Source organism: Cygnus olor, chromosome 33 (genome assembly GCF_009769625.2).
Source record: "Cygnus olor isolate bCygOlo1 chromosome 33, bCygOlo1.pri.v2, whole genome shotgun sequence".
In the NCBI taxonomy this organism is placed as follows: domain Eukaryota; kingdom Metazoa; phylum Chordata; class Aves; order Anseriformes; family Anatidae; genus Cygnus; species Cygnus olor.
The window spans coordinates 102,221-123,874 of NC_054090.1; the positions used below are offsets into that span (position 1 = coordinate 102,221).

General features: G+C 67.7%; 1 protein-coding gene across 2 annotated transcripts; it reads left to right on the forward strand.

The window, feature by feature from the left end:
* The first annotated feature begins 266 nt into the window (after positions 1–266).
* Positions 267–21,200, forward strand: COL11A2 (collagen type XI alpha 2 chain). 2 transcript variants are annotated; one of them, XM_040542691.1, is made up of 67 exons: positions 267–438; positions 4,566–4,730; positions 4,813–5,023; positions 5,131–5,293; positions 5,400–5,525; positions 5,820–5,909; positions 6,771–6,902; positions 7,068–7,193; positions 7,648–7,707; positions 7,834–7,875; positions 7,964–8,026; positions 8,101–8,175; positions 8,300–8,386; positions 8,619–8,675; positions 8,805–8,858; positions 8,968–9,021; positions 9,092–9,145; positions 9,422–9,475; positions 9,841–9,894; positions 10,001–10,045; positions 10,214–10,267; positions 10,371–10,415; positions 10,576–10,629; positions 10,746–10,790; positions 10,863–10,916; positions 11,281–11,325; positions 11,411–11,464; positions 11,608–11,652; positions 11,762–11,815; positions 12,009–12,116; positions 12,196–12,249; positions 12,355–12,408; positions 12,508–12,552; positions 12,672–12,725; positions 12,849–12,893; positions 12,977–13,030; positions 13,102–13,155; positions 13,260–13,313; positions 13,407–13,514; positions 13,625–13,714; positions 13,793–13,846; positions 13,929–14,036; positions 14,110–14,217; positions 14,289–14,342; positions 14,441–14,494; positions 14,661–14,768; positions 15,055–15,108; positions 15,207–15,260; positions 15,348–15,401; positions 15,547–15,600; positions 15,691–15,798; positions 15,879–15,932; positions 16,030–16,083; positions 16,387–16,440; positions 16,548–16,601; positions 16,704–16,811; positions 16,935–16,988; positions 17,087–17,140; positions 17,328–17,435; positions 17,628–17,681; positions 17,819–17,854; positions 17,934–17,987; positions 18,164–18,452; positions 18,535–18,647; positions 18,741–18,809; positions 19,100–19,333; positions 19,686–21,200. In XM_040542691.1, exons 1-67 carry the CDS (start codon positions 360–362, stop codon positions 19,830–19,832), a joined length of 5,307 nt encoding a protein of 1,768 aa, XP_040398625.1. In that variant the 5' UTR covers positions 267–359; the 3' UTR covers positions 19,833–21,200. The 2 variants fall into 2 exon arrangements, 1 of the variants encoding a protein (XP_040398625.1); XR_005815642.1 differs by lacking the exons at positions 19,100–19,333; positions 19,686–21,200 and having other exon boundaries at positions 18,163–18,452; positions 18,741–18,769.
* Positions 21,201–21,654: the final 454 nt, after the last annotated feature.

Sequence of the window (21,654 nt, forward strand, 5' to 3'; positions counted from 1 at the left end):
ATATGGGACGGGGCTGGGGATATGGGATGGGGACAGGGGCTGGGGATGGAATGGGTATAGGGGATGGGGATATGGGATGGGGACAGGGATGGGGATATGGAATAGGGGCTGGGGATACGGGATGGGGACGGGGATATGGGATGGGGATGGGGCCAGGGAATGGGGCCGGGGGCGGGCCCGGGGGGGGGGGGCGGGTTCGGGCCGGGGCAGCCCCGGGGGCCGGGCGGGGGCGGGCCGGGGGCGGCGGGGCTGGGGCCGGGCAGCGGCGGGGCCGCGCGCACTCGGGACGGGACCGAGCCCGGGAGCGGAACGGGACCGGGAACGGACCGGGAACGGAGCCCCCCCAGCCCGGCCCCGCCATGGCCCGGCGCGGCCCCGCGCTGCCCCTCGCCCTCCTCGGGCTCAGCCTGGCCCTGGCCCGGCCCGCGGCGGCCGCAGGTGGGAGCGCTGGGGGGACTGGGAGCACTGGGAGCTGCTGCTGGGGGGACTGGGAGCGCTGGGGAGATGCTACTGGGGGTACTGGGAGGGACTGGGAGCACCGGGAGATGCTGCTGGGAACGCTGGGGAGATGCTACTGGGAGGACTGGGAGCACCGGGAGACGCTGCTCAGAGCACCTGCGGTACTGGATCTGACTGGGAGCTGTTACTGGGATGGACTGGGTCTGTCTGGGAGCTGTTACTGGGAGGGATCGGGGAGGTGATGCTTGGAGCGATGGGGATGTTGGTTCTTAATGGGAGCTATTACTGGGAGCACTGGGAAGGAGTGGGGAGGTGCTGCTCGGAGCACCTGTGACACTGCATCTAACAGAGCTGTTACTGGGAGCACTGGGAAGGACTGGGAGCTGTTACTGGGAGCACTGAGAAGACTTGTAGGCACCGGGGAGGTGCTGCTCAGAGCACCTGGGATACCGGTTCTAACTGGGAGGGACTGGGAGCACTGCGAGGAGCTGGGGAGATGCAGCTCAGAGCAGCCAGTATACTGGATCCGAGTGGGAGCTGCTACTGGGAACACTGGGAGGGACTGGGAACCCTTCTCAGAGCACCGAGGATGCTGGATGCTCACTGGGAGCTGTTACTGGGAACACTGGGAGGACTGGGGAGCTACAGCTCAGAGTACTGGAAGTGCTGGGTCTAACTGGGAGCTGTTACTGGGAGCACTGGCAGGGACTGGGGAGATGCTCAGAGCACCCGAGACACTGGATCTAACTGGGGGCTCTTACTGGGAGGACTGGGGACCTACAGCTCGGAGCACCAGAGGTGCTGGGTCGAACTGGGAGCTCTTACTGGGAACACTGGGCAGATGCAGTTCAGAGCACCGGGGATGCTGCAGGGCTCTAACTGGGAGACACTGGGGAGCCGATACTGGGAGTGCTGGGGGATCCCGGAGATGGTAACCGGGAGGCGCAGGGGGGTGGTAGGTGGGGGCTGTAACTGGGAGAACTGGGCTGTAACTGGGAAATGCTGAGGAGCCCTCACTGGGAGATGGGAACTGGGATGAGGCTTTAACTGGGAGATACTGGGAGGGCTCTAATGGGGGGGGGGGGGGGGGGGGGGGGGCTGTAACTGGGAGCACTGGGGGGCTGTGGCTGGGAAATCCGACAGGACTGTAGGTGGGACCTGGGGCGAGTGGCACTGGGAGCTGCCGGGGGCTGGCACTGGGAGCACTGGGAGTACTGGGAGCTGCTGGGGGCCGGCACTGGGAGCACTGGGGTGGCCGCGGCACACCCGCACCGCACTGGTCCCACCCGGGATATTTTTAGCCCCGTGGCCACCGCAGACAGCTCCGGGCTGTTTATAGCCCGGGGCGGGGGGACGGGGAGACACCGGTGCCACCCGTCCCCACGGGACCGGGGGGTCCTGGTGGTCCCCACCCCATAAAAAACCCCAAAGAAAACGGGGCACCCCCTGGGGACCCCGTCCCCTCCATCCCCTTTTCCATCCCTACCCCATCACGGGGGTGCCCCATGCGTCCCCCCCCAAACCCCATGTCCCCCCCCCCCCCCCCCAGTGTCCCTCACCCCCTCCCCATGTCCCCCCTCCCCCTCCGGTGTGCCCCGGCCCCCCCCCGGCCCCATAAACGCGCTCCCGCCCAGGCTCATTTTCCACTCGCTCCCGGCCTGGCAGCGGCCGCTGGAAATTCCTTGGGTTGGGATCAGGCGCAGGCGGCTGCCGGCTGCGTGCCCCCCCCCCCCCCCCCCCCCCCAAATCACCTTCCCCCAACCAACCTTTTTCCAGAATCAGCCCCTTCCCCCCCCCAAAAAAAAAAAAAAAAACAACAGCTGAAACCCCAGCACCTGGGGTCTGGCGGGGAACGGGGATTTTGGGGGCACCTGGGGGGGGCTTTGGGGACACCTGGGGGGGGGTTGGGGGCACCTGCAGGGGTTTTGGGGACACCTGGGGGGGTTTTGGGGACACCTGGGGGGCTTGGGGACACCCAGGAGTCTTGAGGACACCTGGGGGGCTTGGGGACATCTGGGGGGCTTGGGGACACCAGGAGTCTTGGGGACGCATGGGGGTCTTGGGGACACCCGAGGGTCTTCCTCATGGCCTTGGGGGCACACAGGAGTCTTGAGGACACCTGGGGGGCTTGGGGACACCTGGGGGCCTTGGGGACTCCCGGGGGGTCTTCCTGGCGGTCTTGGGGACACCTGAAGGTCTTGGGGACACCTGGGGGGCCTTGGGGACACCCAAGTAGCTCGGGGTGACCATGGGGTCTTGGGGCCACCTGGGGGTCTCGGAGCCACCCGGGGGTCTTCCTGGGCGTTTTGGGGCCACCCAAAGGTCCTGGGGCCACCCAGTGGGGGCCACCCGGAGCTCCAGGGGTCTCGGGGGCTCCCCGGGGTTCTCCGGCGCCGCGCTGGGAGCTTTGGGGACGGCGACCTCGGCTTGGGGTCCCCAATTGCCCCCCTCCCCAATCCCAGGGGTCGACGAGGAGATGGAGAAATAGGGTCGGGGCGGGGGGGGAGGGAATGAGGGAAGGGGGGGGGGGGCTGCATTTTTTTTCCCCGTGCCCCCCCCCCGGGAATTGAGCTATGCATCCGTAATGGGTTTTCCTCTCACTGCGGGACAGAAGAAAGGTGTCTCTGTGCTGCCCGGGCTGGGAGGGGGCCAAGCGCTGCGGGCGGCGAGGAAGAGGAGGGGACCTTCGGCCTCGCGTGTGCGCCTGTGTCCCCCCCCTCCTGTGTGTCCCCCCCCGCCCCCCTGCTCTGAGCATCCTTTATAGGGTCTTGGGGGGGCTGCGAGCTTCCCCGCCGCGGTGCCCCCTCCGAAATCCCGGCCGGGGAGCGGGGAGGGGGAGGAAGGAGGGTGAGGATGATGAGAAACACAGGCTGGGGGCTGGCTGGGGAAGGCTCGGGGGGGGGGTGAAGGAGGGGGGGGACGGACGAACGGATGGGTGGAAGGGCGGACGTGGGTGGAAGGACGGACACGGGATGCGCGTGTGGCGTGGCGCCCCTCTAAATGGGGTTGGGGTCTTGGGGGGGGGAAGGGGAGGGAGGGAGGGGAAAGGTTGGGGGGCTTGGGGAGGGGGGAGGCCTCGGTGCACACCCCCTGTCTGTCCGTCCGCCCGCCCGCCCCATGCCCCCCCCGTGCTTGGCCGCGGCCCCAATGGGTTCTGCAGATGGTAGGGACGCGGGGCCGGCGCTGGGAGCTGGGCAGGGGGCCGGGGGGGTGGGGGTGGGGGAGGTTTTGGGGGTCTGCTTGCAGTCTGGGGGGGGGGGGAGGTGGTGGTGGTGGTGGCGGGGAGGGGGGACGCGGGCACAGGTGAGAGCCCCCCGCTGCTGCCCGGCCGAACAAAGCCGCCCTTCATGGGCGTCCCGGGGGGGAGATCGGAATTCGGATAGCGGCCGGATGGGTGTGCCGGGCACGGCTGCGGCACCCCACAGTGCCCCACGGTGTCCCACGGTGCCCCACAGCACCCCACAGTGCCCCACAACACTCCATGGCACCCCTGTGGTACCCTTGGGGCAGCCCCTGTAGAGCATGGGGCACCCCATGGCACCCTGTGGCACCCTGTGGCATCCTATAGCATCCCGCAGTGCTTGGGGCACCCCATGGCACCCTTTGGCACCCCCTGGGCCCCCCTGCCACCCTGCAGTGCTTGGGGCACCCTATGGCACCCCGAGGTACCCTACAGTGCTTGGGGCAACCCTTGCCTCAGCACCCTATAGCACCTTATCATACCTGGGACACCCTATGGCACTCCATGGCACCCTATAGCACCCTGCAGTGCTTGGGGCACCCTTTAACACCCTATGGCACCTCATGGTACACCGTAGTGCCTGGAGCACCCCGGGGTACCCTACAGTGCTTAGGGCAGCCCTTGGTGTCTGGGGTACCCTATGGCACCCTATGGCACCCTACGGCACCCTATGGGACTCTGGGGAACCATATGGCACCCTGTGGGACTCAGGGGCACCCTATGGCACCCTATGGGACTCAGGGGCACCCTATTGCACCCTACAGGACTCTGGGGCACCCTATGGGACTCTGGGGCACCCTCTGGCACCCTATGGGACTCAGGGGCACCCTATGGCACCCCGTCACCGCCACTTTCTCCCCCCCAGATCCCATCGACGTGCTCCAGGTCCTCCAGCTCCACACCCTGCCCGAGGGCGTGAAGAAGGCGCCGGGCTTCTGCTCCCAGCACGGTGCCGGCGCCGCCACCGCCGACGCCTACCGGATAACGCGGCGCGCGCAGCTCAGCGCGCCCACCCGCCAGCTCTTCACCGGTAAGCCCCAGGACGCCACCGCGGTGCCGGCGCCGGTTCCGAGCCGCTCCCCACAATTCGGGGCGCGTCCCCGTGTTTTTAGGTAAATTCCCCGAGGATTTCTCCATCATGGCGCTGGTGAAGGCCAAGCCCGGCGTTCAGGCCTTCCTGCTCTCCATCTACAACCGGGACGGCGTCCAGCAGCTGGGCCTGGAGCTCGGCCGCTCGCCCGTCTTCCTCTACGAGGACCAGCATGGCCGCCCGGCCCCCGAGGACTACCCGCTCTTCCGCGGCATCGACCTGGCCGACGGCGAGTGGGTACCCGGCGTCGCGCCCCGAAACCCACCCCCGGGTGCCAAGACCGCCCCCCCAAGGTCCCAGGACCCCAGCACCCCGTACCCACTGCCGGGTGTCCCCGCAGGTGGCACCGGGTGGCCCTGAGCGTCCGCGGGCGCACGGTGACGCTGCTGCTGGACTGCCAGGAGAAGGTGAAGCGGCCCCTGCCCCGCAGCGCCCGCCCCGTCCTCGACACCCGCGGCATCACCGTCTTCGGCACCCGCATCCTGGACGAGGAGGTTTTCCAGGTACGCCAATTTTTCAATTTATTTTAATTTTTTTTTTGGGGGGTGGGGGTCTCGCCTCACTCCCAAAAACCCCGTATTTTGCCCCCTCCCCCCCCTCCCCCTGCAGGGCGACATCCAGCAGCTGCTCATCGTGGCTGACGCGCAGGCGGCCTTCGACTACTGCGAGCACTACGCCCCCCGCTGCGCGCCCGGCGGCCCCCAGGCGCAGGAGCCCCCCCGGCAGCGGCACGAGGTGGGGGCGCAGGGGCTGGGGGGGGGGTGGGTGGGCGGATTTGAGGGGCGGGCACGGGGAAGGGGGCGGCTCGGGGGTGCACGTGGCGCCCCCCCCAGGTGGATTTGACACCCCCCCCCTAAAAATATGAGGAGGTGTCCCCCCACCTCGCCGTGTGCCCATTGAGGGCTGCGTTACGGTGACGTGTGCTTCTTCTCGCCCCTGCCACCCCCGTGTCCCCCCACGTCTGTCCGTCCGTCTGTCCGTCCGTGTGTCCCCCCCCTTGTCCCCCCCGTCACTCCCCCCCCATGGCAGTACTTTGAGGAGGACGCGGAGTACTACGAGTACCCCTACTACTACACAAATAGCGAGGACGGGCCCCCGCAGGGGGGGGGGCCTGAAAAGGTAACGCCGGGCAGGTCCGACTGCCCGTCCGTCCGTCTCTCCGTCCGTCTGTCCGTCCGTCTGTCCGCTGTGTCGCAGCGTCCCCCCCCCCCCCATTTGCCCTCTCCCCTCCATCAGTGGCCGGAGCATAGATAGAAAAAGAAGGGGAGGGACGGGGATGCTGCAACGGGGGGGGACCCAGAGTCATCGTTCCCCCCATTTTTGGGGGTTCCCCAGGGTGATACTGGGTGCTCTGTCCCCCTCCCCGACTTGGGTGGGTTCGCACGTCGTTGCTGCGGCGTCCTCCTCGTCGTCCTCCTCGTCCTCGTCCTCATCCTCATCCTCCTCGTCCTCGTCCTCCTCATCCTCATCCTCCTTGTCCTTCTCCTCCTCCTCCTCCTCCTCCTCCTCCTCCACCTCTTCTTCCTCCTCCTCATCCTCCTCATCCTCGGAGCCAGATGCCCACTAGGCCGAACCCCCCCCCCCCCCCGGGGCCAGCCCCCCAAACCCTCAGACGATGATGATGATGATGATGAACATGGTGCCCGCCTCCAGGCAATATCCCGGTGGTGGGCAACGTCCCGATAACGGGATTTCCCCCGAAAAATACAAGAGGGGCCCGAGCTGTGGCTCCCCACCGGGGACCGGGGCCATCAGGAAGCGAGGCAACAGCTACCAGCAGGTAGAGAATGATCCTGAGCGCCCCCCCCCGAGCCCATTTCAGGAATGGTCCCCCCGCTCCGGGGGCTGCCGTCGCCCCGCGATCGCTTGGCTTCGCTTGTCCGTCCGTCCGTCTGTCCGTCCACCCCATTGCCTCTGTGACCGCTCACCCCCCCCCCCCATCCCCCTCCCCTATTTCCCCCCCCAAAACCCCCTCACTAGGCAATGGGGCTGCCCCCCACCCAGGAGCCCCATCGGGCCGCCGCAACCCCAGATCACCTCCCGGCCCCGCAGTGGGACCCCGACGGTGTGTCCCGTGGCGATACGGGGCCGGCGGCCGCCCCGCTGCCGGAGGTAACACTGGGGGGGGCTGGTCTGGTGCCGCCATGGGGTGGGGGCACTGGGGCGGGGGGGTCATGGTGGTGGTGGGGGGGGGGGTTGGGGGGGGGGTCCAGGATGCGTCAGGGGGGCGGTGGTGGCTGTGGGGCGCCAGTAATGGGGTCTCTCCTTGGGGCGAAGGAAGGGGTGGCCGGCCCCGTGTACGGGCATGACTCCGAGGAATATCGCGACTATCGCGACTATCACGACGGGGGGCTGGCGGAGCTGGGCCCTGCCATGTCGGCCGAGAGGCAGGACAGCGGAGGTGTAAGTGTGTGTGTGGGGGGGGAAGGGGGGGGGGGCACGTGTGTCCCGTCTTGATGTCCGTGCGTCCCGTCTCGACGTCTGTGCGTCCCGTCTCGATGTCCGTGCGTCCGTCTGTTCTGTCTCCGTGTCCGTCCGTCCATCTCCTCGTCTTCGTCGCATCGCTTGTGTGTGCCCCCCCCCCGCCGCCATCACCCCCCCCACACTTCCTTCCTCACCCCTTTTACCCCCCCCCCATCCCCAGTCCCTAAATCCCCTCTCCTCTGGGGGGGCTGTTTTGGGGTGGGGGTCAACTCACCCTGAGCAGCTCGAGTTAATTGTGTGTAGGGGGGTGAGCGCTAATTAAGGCTGTGTTAATTGTATGGGGGGGGGGGGTGAACACTAATTAAGGCTGTGTTAATTGTGGGGACCCTGTACTGACCGCTCCCTTTTGGGGTTACATGCCTGCCACCCCCAGGCTGCGCGAGGCGCCAGGGGCTACAAGGGCGAGAAGGGCGAGCCGGCCGTCATCGAACCGGTACGTGACCCCTCCCCCCGAAACCTGAGACACCCCCCCCCCAAAAAAAAAAACAAATGGGGGGGGCCACATCCCCCCCCCCCTGTGTCACCGCCGTGTCCCTAATGTCCTTCTGTCTGTCCGCAGGGGATGCTGGTGGAGGGGCCCCCCGGCCCCGAGGGACCCGCGGTAAGAGCTGGTGGGGGGCACAGTGGGGGGGGGGGGCGGGCAGCAGCACCTGGACACCCCTGCCTCACGCTGCCCCCCAACACCTCAGGGTATGTCAGGACCACCGGGGACGCAAGGACCACCGGGAGCCCCGGGAGAACCCGGCGAGAGGGTGAGTAGGGGACGGGGGGGTGGCGGTGCCACCGTGATGCCACCGCCCATGACCCTGCCGCTCGTCCCCAACAGGGACCCCCCGGCCGCGCTGGGCTGCCCGGCTCCGACGGGACCCCAGGCCCCCCTGGGACCTCCATGATGCTGCCGGTGAGTTTCTGGGGGGTGGGGGGATTGGGAAGATGGGGGTTGTGCCCCCCAAAATTGGGGAGGTGGTGGACGGCACGGGGACAGTGACGCTTGTGTCCCCACCGGCCACCTCTGCACGTCCCAGTTCCGCTTTGGCAGCGGCGGCGGCGACAAGGGCCCGGCGGTTTCGGCGCAGGAGGCGCAGGCTCAGGCCCTCCTGCAGCAAGCACGGGTGAGTCTGGGGAGGACTGGGGGTGGGTGTGCTGGGGGCGGGGGGGGCCCTCAAGTCCCTCGAGACCCCGCTGTCCCCTTGCGGACAAAGGACAGAGGCTGCCACTGTTGCCCTTCCCCAAGCTGCGCGCTGGCCGCGTGCATTTCGGGGCACGTGGCCCCAACAATACGCATGTTTTGGGGTGTGTCCCCCCCCCGGAAAAATAACCCCCCTCTTTCTGCTTCTCCTCCAGCTGGCCCTCCGGGGCCCCCCCGGACCCATGGGGTACACCGGCCGCCCCGGGCCCATGGTGGGTATCGGCTTCCCGGTGGGTTTTGGGGGTGGGGAGGGGGCTTCAGGTGCCTTTGGGGTGGCTGGGGGGGGGGTCTGGTGTAACCATGCCCCCCCACATACCCCCTGTTCCGTGCTCCGCTTGCAGGGGCAGCCCGGCAGCACAGGGATGAAGGGCGAATCCGGAGATTTCGGGCCCCAGGTGAGAGCCCCCGGTGTTGTGGTGTCGTCCCCCCCTCCACTCCACTGGGCTCCAAGCCCCTGTGTGCCTCGTTATCGGGGACTTCGTTAACGCTCCGCCTTCCCTCCAGGGTCCCCGCGGCCCTCAGGGACTGACAGGACCCCCGGGGAAACCAGGCCGGAGGGTGAGTTTTGGGGGGGCTGGAGGTCAGGGTCAGGGGGTCCGTGCCCCTCTCACCCCTCCGTGTCTCGCAGGGTCGACCGGGAGCTGATGGTGCCCGGGGGATGCCCGGCGATCCCGGTGTGAAGGTAACTGTGTTGGGATGGGATCCCCTTGGGATCCCCTCGGGATCTGGGGGTCCCCAGGGTGTCTGTGACCCACGAGGATCCCACTGGGGATCCTGGTGCTGGGAGGGGACGCTCGGGACGTGGTCCCCTTTTGGTGGCACGGCGGCTCCGTGGGTCCCATGTGGATCCCGTGTGGGTCCGGTGTGGATCCGGTGTGGGTCTGGTGTGGATTTGGCGTGGATCCGGTGTGGATTTGGCGTGGATCCAGCGGCGACATCTCTGCTTCCCCCTCCCCAGGGTGACCGAGGCTTCGACGGGCTGCCGGGGCTGCCGGGTGACAAGGGGCACAGGGTGAGTGATGGGGGGGGGGACACACGGCGGGGGTCCGGGGGCAAACCCCGCTGCTTCTCTCCCCCCCAACACACACACACACCTCCGCCTCCCCTCCCGGTGCACACCGCGGGCTGAGCAAACACTGGCGCCCGCCTCCGCCGCCAGCCGCGTTGCTCCCCCCCCCGGCGGCCGGCACAGAGCCCCCCATTGAGGGGGGCGGCGGCGCAGACACTGCGCGCATTCACGGCGCCCGCTCGCCCTGCCCGCTGTCGCTCAACGCCCGGTAGCCGCCGCGCCGCCGCCGCCGCCGCTGCCACCATGCCGCTGCGCTCCGGCACGAGCCTGGCACCGCCGCGGGGACGTGACCCTGGCTTTTCCCGCAGGGCGAAACCGGCTCCCAGGGCATGCCAGGGCCCCCCGGTGAGGATGGAGAGAGGGTGAGTGGTGCCATGGGGGGGTTGTGGGTTGGGGGGGTCGGTGGTCTGGCCCCGCTCACCCCCTTCCTCCCCTCCGTGGCCTCCCCCTGTGCTTGCGCCCCTGCAGGGAGACGACGGCGAGGTGGGACCCCGAGGGCTGCCCGGAGAAGCGGTACGGCACCACACGGCCATGGGGCTGGTGGGGAGGGTCTGGGGGGGGGGGGGACACACAGACCCAACACCCCCAGGCGTTGGCACCAAGCCCCTGGAGAGTGAGGGTCTCAGCAGTGAAGACCCCCCAAGGGGTGCTGCCCCCGTAACACCCCCTCTCCCCACACAGGGCCCCCGAGGTTTGCTCGGCCCCAAAGGCCCCCCGGGAATCCCCGGTCCTCCGGTAAGTGCCGTGGGGGGGACCGCGTCCCCGTCCCCTCCCAAACCTGTTGGTGCCCCCCTGTGTCCCTCCCCGGTCCCAATGTCAGCGTGCGTCTCCCCCGCAGGGCGTGCGTGGCATGGACGGTCCTGTCGGGCCCAAGGGGAACCTGGTGAGTTGGGGGCGGCCGGTCCGTCCGTTTGTCCATCCGTGCCATCAGCCTCCCCCCCAGCGCTGGGACCCCCACCTGGGGGGTTGTCCCCCCCCTGCTGGGGACAACGGTGCTTCTTTCGGGGCGCTTTTGGGTACTGACCCATGTCTGATCGTCACAGGGGCCACAAGGGGAGCCCGGACCCCCCGGCCAGCAGGGGACCCCCGGCACCCAGGTGAGCACCCCCAGGTCCATGGGAGACAAACGGACCCCTGTCACCCCCCAACAGCACAGCAAGAATTGCTGGGGGGGGGCATGGGAGGTGACTCCCATCCTGCCTCTGTGTTTTAGGGTCTGCCAGGCCCTCAAGGCGCTACGGGACCTCCTGGAGAGAAGGTGACACGTGGGGACAGGCAGCGCTGGCCTCTGGCCCTCGATGGGACCTTGACCCCGCTTTTCTTCCTGTAGGGCCCCCAAGGCAAACCCGGCCTCCCCGGCATGCCCGGCTCCGATGGCCCCCCAGTGAGTACCCGCTGTCCCCAGTGCTGGGGTGGTGTCACCCGGGCACTGTCCCCTGCCCGTGGCGGTGATGCGCAGAGTGGCCCCGGTCCGCTTGAAGCACTGCTGCCCATCGCCTCGTGCCACGTGATGGCCACGTCTGACCATGCTGTCCCCATGTCCCCAGCCCTATCCCCGTGTCCCCAGTCCTATCTCCATGTCCCCACTCCTGTCCCCATGTCCCCAGCCCAGCTCTGTGGTTTGGGGGAACCAGGTTGGGGAGCAGCCCCTTGGGGCCAGTTGTGGGGCTGGGGGGGGTTGGGGGTCACCCAGCCGGGGCTGCATGCCAAATTTTGGGGTCTCTCCATCTCCATCCCTTCTGCTCTAGGGTCACCCCGGGAAGGAGGGACCCCCCGGCACCAAAGGCCACCAGGTAAGGGCCCAGGGGACAGCGGTCAGCCCCGTCCCCGCGTGGATGGCACCCACGCACATGCCTCACCCTGTCCTCTCCTCCGCAGGGCCCCTCGGGTCCCCAGGGCCCCATCGGCTACCCAGGCCCCCGTGGCGTGAAGGTCAGTGCGTGACATTGGGGGGGGGGACACACGACAGCAAGGGGGTGTCTGCAAGCATGGCATTTTCTGGGGGGAGAAGAGGAGGAATTGGGGCAGGAGCCTGCGGTGCTCGGGGTCTCCCCGTGACTCTTCCCTCTCCCCAGGGTGTCGACGGCATTCGAGGGCTGAAGGGCCACAAGGGTGAGAAGGTAGGAACCTTCCCTTGCCCCCTCGCAATGCGGGGCACGGCATGGCCCCACCCAAAACCCCAATACCCCCCCACCCCGGCTGCTGAGCTCAGCCTCTCCAACCCCGCAGGGCGAGGAAGGCTTCCCCGGCTTCAAGGGGGACATGGGCGTGAAAGGAGACCGGGTAGGTGCACGCAGCGGCGCCCCGTTAAGGCCATGGTGCTGATGAGGCCGTGGCCCCATTGAGCCTATGGACCCGTTGAGGCCATGGCCCCAATGAGGCCATGGCTCTGTTGAGGCCGTGGTCCCGGTGAGGCTGTGGCCCTGGTGAGGCCATGGTCCCAGTGAGGCTGCCCTGATGCCACCTCTACCCGCAGGGCGAGGTCGGCGTGCCGGGGTCCCGCGGCGAGGACGGGCCCGAAGGTCCCAAGGGTCGGACGGGCCCCACCGGTGACCCAGGCCCCATTGGGCTGGTGGGCGAGAAGGTGAGGGGCCGCGTGGGGCTCGGGGTGGGGGGGGGGGCAGAGCAGGCACCCTGTGACACCCCGTTTCTCTCTCCTATAGGGCAAGTTGGGAGTGCCAGGGCTGCCCGGGTACCCGGGGCGCCAGGGCCCCAAGGTGAGCGCGGAGGCTGTGGGGCTGCCCCAGTTGTGTGTCCCCATTCCCCCTCCCCAAGCACTGTTGACACCCCCCCTCCCCCCCCTTCAAATTCTCCCTCCCCAGGGCTCGCAGGGGTTCCCCGGTTTTCCGGGCAGCAACGGCGAGAAGGGCGCTCGGGTGAGTGGCTGCGCCCCGTGGCGGGGCCATGTCCCTGTGGGGGACGAGCGCTGTGGGGTCCTGCCCCATGGCACGTCCCTGAAGCGCTCTCTCTTGTAGGGTCTGTCGGGGAAATCAGGGCCCAGGGGCGAGCGCGGCCCCACGGTGAGTCTGGGGCAGGGCTAACGGGGGGTCCTCGCTCGGCCCCTCTCCAGCCGGTTGGGGTCCCAGCACCCGACTCTATGGGGTGGGGGTCCCTGAGCCACCTCTGTCTCCTTCCACAGGGTCCCAGGGGCCAGCGGGGTCCTCGAGGAGCCACCGGGAAGTCGGGGGCGAAGGTCAGTGCCGGGGCTCTGCTCAGCGGGGCGCTCGCATGGACGCGTGCAATGGTGCTCGCCCGGCGCGTGCCGCAGTGGATCACCGACTGGATGCCCTAAAACGTGCTCTCCTTGCTCCCATAGGGCACCTCTGGCAGCGACGGCCCCCATGGTCCCCCGGGAGAAAGGGTAAGAGGGTGCCCCCGCCAGGATTTGGGGGCGAGGGGGTCCCACACGCCGTAACCGCCCTGCTCCGCTCCGCTCCACTCTAGGGCCTGCCGGGACCGCAGGGAACCAACGGCTTCCCGGGACCCAAAGGACCCCCCGTAAGTAGCGGGGTCCCCGTCCGCCCCTGGGGTGCCACCAGCACCTCTCACCCCCTGCTCCTCTCCCGCAGGGCCCCCCCGGCAAGGATGGGCTCCCCGGGCACCCCGGGCAGCGAGGAGAAGTCGTAAGTGTCCCCCCCCCACCCTAAAATTGCCCCCAAACCACCTTGGCACACTTGGGAATTTCACCCTGTGCTGACCTCTCCCCCCCCTTTCCTCCCTCCTCCAGGGTTTCCAAGGCAAGACTGGCCCCCCCGGCCCCCCCGGGGTGGTGGGACCGCAGGTGAGCACTGCCCTGGGGGGGGCTGCTGCACCGTAGGGGTGCACCCGCTCCCTTCGGGGCCGCGCTGATTCTCGCCCCCACCCTATACGCCAGGGACCAGCTGGGGAGTCTGGCCCCATGGGGGAGCGCGGCCACCCGGGGCCCCCCGGCCCCCCGGGAGAACAAGGGCTGCCAGGACCGTCTGGCAAAGAGGGCACCAAGGTGAGGAGGCTGTGGGAAGGGTTTTCGGCGCTGTGCCGATGCCGGGGCTTGGTTCAGCCACCGGGGAACAGGGGCCCCTGTGGCTCAGCCCCTCTTTTCCCCTGCCCTAGGGAGACCCCGGTCCCACCGGCTCCCCCGGGAAAGATGGCCCCGCCGGCTTGCGGGGCTTCCCCGGCGAGCGGGGCCTGCCCGGCACCCCGGTGAGTATTGCCCATCCTCGGGTCCCCCCCCGCTGTCCCCCCCCCAGAGGCTTCGCACTGATCCCCCTCCTCTCGCAGGGTGGCCCGGGGCTGAAGGGCAACGAGGGACCGGCGGGACCCCCAGGACCCGCAGTGAGTGCGCACGCCCTCCCACCGCTGCTCGCCGCGGCCCCACGGCTCCCCTCGCCTCACTCCCCTCCCTCTCGCCCCCCAGGGCTCCCCCGGGGAGAGAGGAGGACCGGGACAAGGTGGCCCCGTTGGCCCCCCTGGGCGACCGGGACCACAAGGGCCACCGGGCCCCGCCGGAGAGAAGGGCGTCCCCGTGAGTACCGCAGGGAGCGGCAACGCGTCCCCCGATGTCCCCGCATCCCTCACCCTCTTCTTCTTCCCCCCAGGGTGAGAAAGGTCCCATGGGCCCCGCTGGCCGGGACGGCGTTCAGGGCCCGGTGGGCTTGCCCGGCCCCGCCGGCCCCCCCGGTGGCCCCGGCGAGGACGGTGACAAGGTGAGGTGCCACCCTGCCCCGGTGGCCCCGCGGCTCCCAGTTGGGGCTGATCCCTCGGCTTCTTCCCGCAGGGCGAGGTGGGCGAGCCGGGCCAGAAGGGCAGCAAGGGCAACAAGGGCGAGCACGTGAGTAGGGCCGGTGGCCCCCAGCCCATGTCTCCCCCTCCATGTCCCCCTCCCGTGGGGCTGTCCCAGCCTCGCTGATCCCTTCCCTCCCCTCGCAGGGTCCTCCCGGTCCCCCCGGGCCCATCGGGCCGGTCGGGCAGCCCGGAGCCGCCGTGAGTACCTGATGGGGGATGTGGTTGGGAGGGGGGCTCCTGCCCGTGTTGCGTCACCCCCAGGGAGGGGACGACGACGGCCAGGAGGTGTCCTTGTGTGTCCCCCCGCCCCCCCCCCCCCACCGCAGTGAGCCGAGTGGCACCAACCCTCCTTCCTACCCCGCAGGGCGCCGACGGGGAGCCGGGTGCCAGAGGTCCCCAGGGCCACTTCGGTGCCAAGGGTGACGAGGGGACGCGGGGCTTCAACGGCCCCCCCGGCCCCATCGGCCTCCAGGTGAGCACGGAGACCCCCCAGAGACCCCCCTGGAGACCCCCCGGAGACCCCCAAAGACCCTCCGGAGACCCCCCAGAGACCCCCTCGCTTTGCTCTGCCCCACGGCGAGCCAGGAGGGCGCTGTCCCCACAGTGCCACCGCATCTGCATCCTGCCTGGCCCCAAGCATTTGTCACTGTTACCCCATCCCCGTTCCCCTCCTCGACACCCGGTGCCCACCACCTGCCCCCCAACACCCCCTGCCCCCTCCCCCCCCCCCCATTTTAACCCTTTCTCTTCGGTTCTAGGGTTTGCCGGGCCCGGCTGGTGAGAAGGGTGAAACGGGTGACGTAGGACCCATGGTAAGTGTCCTTGCCACCCCCCCCCCCCAATGCCATGTCACTTTTGGGGAGGACACCCCGCAAACCCGTCCTCACGCTGTGTTTTTCTCCCATTCTAGGGCCCCCCTGGCCCCCCAGGCCCCCGTGGCCCCGCTGGACCCTCTGGAGCTGACGTAAGTGACCCCCCTCTCCCCCTGTGGACCCAGGGTCCTTTCGTGGGGGGCACCGGGGTGACCGCCTCTGCTCTCCCCCCACTGCAGGGACCCCAGGGACCCCCTGGAGGTATCGGCAACCTGGGCCCCCCCGGGGAGAAGGTATGTCCGTGGCTGGCGGACAGCGGGGTCCGCCCCGAACTGTGCCTCTGCGGGGTGGTGGTGGCTCAGCAGGGCCAAGGGACCCCGCCAGGGGCTTGGTTTGGAGCGGGGGGGGGGGGTTCACTTCTCTCTCTTCCCATTTTAGGGGGACCCCGGTGAATCGGGGGCCCCGGGCATCCAAGGGGAACCAGGAGTCAAGGTGAGTGCTGACGGGGGGGGACCCCAAAGCCCGTCCCCGTACCCCCCCAGCTGCCTCTGCAGGGTGCCGACCCCTTTTCTTGCGCCGCAGGGCCCGCGAGGAGAGCGAGGGGAGAAAGGAGAAGCTGGAGCCGCTGGCGTGGCCGGGCCACCGGGGGGAAAAGGCCCCCCCGGTGACGATGGGCCCAAGGGGAACCCCGTGAGTGTGGGGGGCACGGGGCTGGGTGGCCGCGGGGGCTCTGCGGGGTCCCCCCATGCTCACAGCTCTTTCCGTGCCAGGGTCCCGTTGGTTTTCCCGGCGATCCGGGACCCCCCGGCGAAATGGGCCCCAGGGTGAGTGTCGCATCCCCAAGGGACTGCAGGACTTATGGGGGGGAGGCGGGGGGGACTCGGGGCCGCGGGCTCACCCCAGGTTTTCCCTTCCCAACAGGGCCAGGACGGTGCCAAGGGCGAGCGCGGGGAGGATGGCGAGCCTGGGGAGCCGGTGAGTGCCTGGTTTTGGTGGGCACCCCGCTTTCTGTGCCCCCCCTCCTCAGCTGCCTGGGGCCATCCCCATCACGTCCCCCTCCGGGCTCGGGGCCGAAGCTGCCCCAATGTTTTGGGGTGCTGCGGCGTGGGCAGAAGGGGCCAGCACCACACTCACGTCCATGCGCCCAGTCTCCGGCTGCGTCTGGCGTCCCGCGGCCTGGGTTCTCCTCGCGTGCCCCGGGATCCTCCTCACCACCTCGGTCTCCACCCTGATTTTGGGACGAGGCCAGCTCCCTTCACTCCTCTCTCTCTCTCTTAGGGCTCGCCAGGTCCAACGGGCGAGAACGGGCCTCCTGGGCCCCTGGGGAAGAGGGTAAGTGGTGGGTGAGGCCAGCTCCAGCTCCTGTGCCGCCCGCCTCGCCGCGTCCCCATCCCTTGCCACGTCCCCGTCCCTCACTGCCCTGTTTCTCCTCTCTGCAGGGCCCCGCTGGCTCCCCCGGCCCCGAGGGGCGTCAGGGCGAGAAGGGCGCGAAGGTGAGCGATTCTGGGGGCCACGGGTGTCCCGTGGGGAGACCCCAGTGGCGCTGCTGAGCCCACATGCGGGATCGGCCTCACCTGGTTCCTCTGTGCCCGCAGGGAGAACCCGGAGCCGTGGGTGCTCCCGGCAAGACCGGTCCCGTGGGGCCCCAGGGCCTTGCCGGCAAGCAGGGACCGGATGGTCTCAGGGGTCTGCCGGGCTCGGTGGTAAGTGACAATATCCCGGGGGGGGGGACACAGAGGTGCAGCTGCCACCGCCGTGCGTCCCCGGGGGTGGCGGTGGCAGCTGCAGATAGCGGGGCCTCACGCAGTCCTCTGACCTGTGTGCAGGGAGAACAAGGCAAGCCGGGCACCACAGGGCAAGCTGGGCCACCGGGACCAGTGGTGAGTGTGGCCCCACTCCCCCGCTGCCGCCCCCCGAGCCGGGGGGCCCCCGCTTCGTGCTCCCCGCATCGCACGAGCCCGCCCGTGTACCCCCGCAGGGTCCCCCAGGTCTCCCCGGCCTCAAAGGTGACACCGGTGCCAAAGGAGAGAAGGTGAGCGAGGCGCCGGCGCGCAACCCGTGCCCTGGGTCACCGCTGTGCCCGACGCGAGTAGGGGACGGTGACGCCTCCACGTGGGGCGCGCCGGTTCCTGTGTCCCCCGAGCGCTGTCCCCACCCTGCATCCCCCACGTCCCTGTGCTGACCTCCCGTGTCTCTCCCCGTGTGTCCTCCCCCCCCAGGGCCACCCTGGTCTCATTGGCCTGATCGGACCCCCAGGGGAGCAGGGGGAGAAGGGAGACCGGGGTCTGCCCGGCCCCCAGGGCTCCACGGGGCAGAAAGGAGAAACCGTGAGTGTGGGGCCGGGGAATGGGGGGGGCTGGGGGGGGCAGGAGGAAGGGTTCAGAGCGGGGTTGGGGTTGGGATTGGGGCTGGGGGGGCTCTCCGGGACTGGGGTGCTGGGGGAGGCGGGGGGGTGGAGGTGGGAATGGGGCTGCCCCCGGTGTCCTCATGCCGCTGTCCGCTCTCCTCCCATCACACAGGGGATCCCTGGAGCTACCGGACCCATCGGCCCTGCTGGCCCCCCCGGCCTTCCCGTGAGTGCCCTCCCGCCTCCTGCCGGTCCCGCGTCCCTCCTTCCTCTGCCTCCACTCTTGTCCTTGCTCCTTGCCCTCCCTGTTTTCACCCTTTCCCCCCCCTCCCCAGCAGTGACAGACCTGGTCTTGCTTTGTAGGGCCCAGCAGGTCCCAAAGGTGCCAAGGGAGCCATGGTAAGCACCGAGGCCCCCGCCCTGCCACCCCCCGCCCCCTGCCCAACGCCTGTCCTCTCTGAGTGTCCCTTTCCTCTAGGGCCAAGCAGGACCCAAAGGCGAACGCGGACCTCCGGGACCCCCCGGACACCCGGTGAGCGCCCCAAGGTTTGGGGCCAGGGGAAGGGGTGAGGTGCGGGGTGGCGGGACACAACAGCCAGGAGTGGCTTCCAAAGGATGCCTCGTGCCTCAAGCCCTGACCGCAGGGCGGTTTCGGGATCCGTCGGGCTCCTCATTTTGGGGTGCTGAGGGTGCTGTGCCCACCACAGGGGCCCCCCCGGGGAGGTGATCCAGCCCCTGCCCATCCAGCTGCCCAAGAAGAGCAAGCGCTCCATCGACGCCAGCAAGCTGGTGGAGGAGGAGGAGGAGGAGGAAGGTGGAGAGCGAGCAGCTGCCGACCAGGCGGCTCGCGACTACGCCGACGGCATGGAGGAGATCTTCGGCTCCCTCAACTCCCTCAAGCAGGAGATCGAGGGCATGCGGCGCCCGATGGGCACCCAGGACAACCCGGCCCGCACCTGCCAGGACCTGCAGCTCAGCCACCCCAGCCTGCCTGACGGTGAGCGGCGCCGCAGGGGCGAGGGTGGGCAGCAGGCGCGGTGGCGCTGCCCCATGCGCTGAGCCCTCTCTTCCCCGCGCAGGCGAGTACTGGATTGACCCCAACCAGGGCTGCGCCCGAGACTCCTTCAAGGTCTTCTGCAACTTCACAGCGGGCGGGGAGACCTGCGTCTTTCCCAGCAAGGACATAGAGGAGGTGAAGGAAGGGGCACGGCGTGGCCGCGGGAGGCAGGGCGGCGGGGATCGCCCATAGGTAGAGGTCCGCTCATGGCTGCCTCTCCTCTTCCAGGTGAAGATGTCGTCCTGGGAGCAGGAGGAGCCCCAGCGGTGGTTCAGTCAGTTCAAGGAGGGCAGCAGGGTAAGGGTGCTGCTGGCTCGCAGGGGATGTGCTCAATGTCCGCGTGTCCCCACGCGAGTACCTTGCTTTCGGTGACGGCTGGGTGCCCGTCTTCCTCTGTTTCTGAGGAGAAAGAAATGTCCTCCACCAGGCTTTGAACCCATCAGCCCTCCTGACCATCACCCCTTCCCCGGCTGCCTCCTCTTGGAAACGTGGGGGTCCACATCCCAACAGAACCCCCCAGCCCCCCTTTCCACACCCCCTCCGGCCACCGTCCCCCATTAATTCATCTCCTCTCCCGTGTCCCACAGTTCTCCTACACAGACTCGGACAGCCAGCCCCTTGGCGTGGTGCAGCTGACCTTCCTACGGCTCCTCAGTGTCTCTGCCCGCCAAAACTTCACGTACCACTGCCACCGCTCGGTGGCCTGGCACAGCACCACCGCCGGGGACCATCGGCATGCCCTCCGCTTCCTGGCTGCCAACGAGGAGGAGCTCAGCTACGACACCAGCCCCTACATCAAAGCTGTGACAGACGGCTGCGCGGTGAGCACCGCAGTGGAAAGGAGGGGCTGGACACGACGGGGAGGGAGATGTAAAGGGGAGCAAGATAGGGGGGGCTGGAGGAATACTGAGGATAGAAGGGTGAAAAAAAAGGGGTGGATGAAATGGGTAACGAGGACAGAGGAGGCACCAGAAGGTGCTAAGATGGAGAGCCTCTTTTATGAAGCCCATCTGAGAGAGTTGAGGTTATTTAACCTAGAGAAGAGAAGGCTCCGTGGGGACCTTGCTGGACCTGGAGGGGGACTCAGCAGCAGCAGAAGCGGGATAAAGAGAAAGGCTGGCTCTGGTGTCCCCAGTGTCCCCAACCCCTGATCCATCTCCCCAAACCTTGCAGGCACGAAAGGGCTCCAGCCAAACGGTGCTAGAGGTGAGCACGCCCCGCCTGGAGCAGCTCCCGCTAATGGATGTGCGAGTCATGGACTTTGGCGAGCCCAGCCAGAGGTTCGGGTTCGAGGTGGGACCAGTCTGTTTCCTCGGCTAGGACCAACCAGTCCCCTACAACTGTCACCCTCCCTGCCACACCCTGGCCTCCCGTGGGGCGATCCTTGCCCCCTCGCCTCCCCACTGCCCGCCCCTCGTGTCACCTCCCCACCTGCTGCTGCGAGGGGCGGATGTGGTCAGCCCCGTCCGCACACGTCGAGACCGAAACGCCATCACCTCCACTGGGGCCAGGGTCTGGAGAGATGCCAAAGAGACTTTAACGCTTAGAATAAATCTATATTTTAATATGTAGAGAGACAGAGAGGAAAATTTTTAACTGATCCACTGGCTACCTCCCTCGACGCCCAGCAGTGCTCCCTTTCTCCCAGTATCTCCCTCCGAATCCCAGTGCTCCTTCCCAGCACTCCCAGGGCTTCATTTTCCACGCTCCCAGCTCCACAGCCCCAGGGAAGCCCTCGAGGAGCACACCCGCCAGCAAAGGGAGCATTGCTTGGCTTTGCTCTCTGCCCGGAGAGCTGAAGGGTTTCAAAGCAAGCCTGGGCCACTGCTGCCCTTGGTGGCCATGCACTGCTAGCGAGCGCTCGGGGTTAGCATGAGAGTTCTCGTATCTCCCTCTCCATGCGGATTCGCACCACAACAGCCCTTGTGCTCCCAAGTCATGGTCAGAGGGACTGGACCCGGGGCCAAATCTGTCCCCAGGCGTGCCATCTCCTGTATATACAACCCCACGGCAGCAGTGCCTGACCACCTCCGACAACTGAGCGACGTTTGTGGGTTCCCTAGCCCGGCCCAGCCTGGCTCATAGAGGTGAAGCTTCTGCTTGACTTCGTTAACTCTGCTAATCCAGGCTAATTAATTTGAAAAAGCTTCCCTGTCGCATCGGGGTGCCACTTCACAGCCCCGCAGCACCCATCAATGTGGTGGGTGCTGGTCCCTGTCCTCAGTCCTACCTCCGGTCACTGCGAGGCGTCCTCACGATGGGTGTGCTTAAAAAGCCTCCAACACCGCCTGCCCGTAGCCCGTGGAAAGCAGTGAGGAAGAAGGACGTTGTGTTTTTACTGTGTTTTATTTTTTTTTCTATTTTAAATTAATTATATTATTTAAAGGAGTGGATACAACCATCAGTACTGGTCCCTGCTGCGTAATTTTTGGATTTTCCCCCCAAAAAATAAGATGTGAATTTCCGCATGACCCAGCACAGTGCCTGGGGGAGGAGGGAGGAAAAAATAAAAAATAAAAAATTATTTTCTTGGTGCCGTCCGATAAAAAGAAGTTTAAAGGGCACCAGTCTTTGCTTTTTTGTTTTCTTAAAAAGCAGAGGCATGCCCCCTGGTGCTGAGCTGGCAGCGTGTGTAATGTTTTGTAAGTAATTTTTTAAGTTGTATTGTAATATATCATCTATAATTTTGCTGCTTTTGGGGGGTCGGTTATTATTTTTTTGTTGCCTTTCTCTCACTTTCCCCTTGCTTGCCGACCCGAGCTCCTCCGTGCCGAAACTCCCCCCTGCGGCAACGAGTTCCCATCTTTGGGGAGAAAACGGGGAATAAAGAGGCAGGCGCCTCCATCCCCTGCTTGTAAACCCGCTGTAAAGGGGCAGTGCTCGTCCAGAGGGGGCCATCACGGCGCCATTACCCCCTCCTCTGCCCCACAGCCCCCCTGGTGCTCCCCGCTTCTCCTCACAGACAGGGCAGGGTTGACGCCCGCCTCAGCTCCCGCTTTCCCGCCTTCGGCGGCACGGCCAATCTGCCGGCGGGGAGCCCGTGCCGTCACTCTTTGCCGGGCAGAACGCGGGGAGCTGTGAGGTGACAAAAGGGCGGGAAGCGGCGCGAGGCGAGGGCAGGGGCGTCCCTGGTGCGCCAGCC

Bases quoted from the DNA above. Each gene is read 5' to 3' on its own strand.
- COL11A2 (XM_040542691.1), top strand. From the start codon at position 360: ATGGCCCGGCGCGGCCCCGCGCTGCCCCTCGCCCTCCTCGGGCTCAGC. The intron at 5,024-5,130 runs GTGGGTACCCGG...GTGTCCCCGCAG, and splicing joins ATCGACCTGGCCGACGGCGA to GTGGCACCGGGTGGCCCTGA. The intron at 15,402-15,546 runs GTATGTCCGTGG...TTCCCATTTTAG, and splicing joins TGGGCCCCCCCGGGGAGAAG to GGGGACCCCGGTGAATCGGG.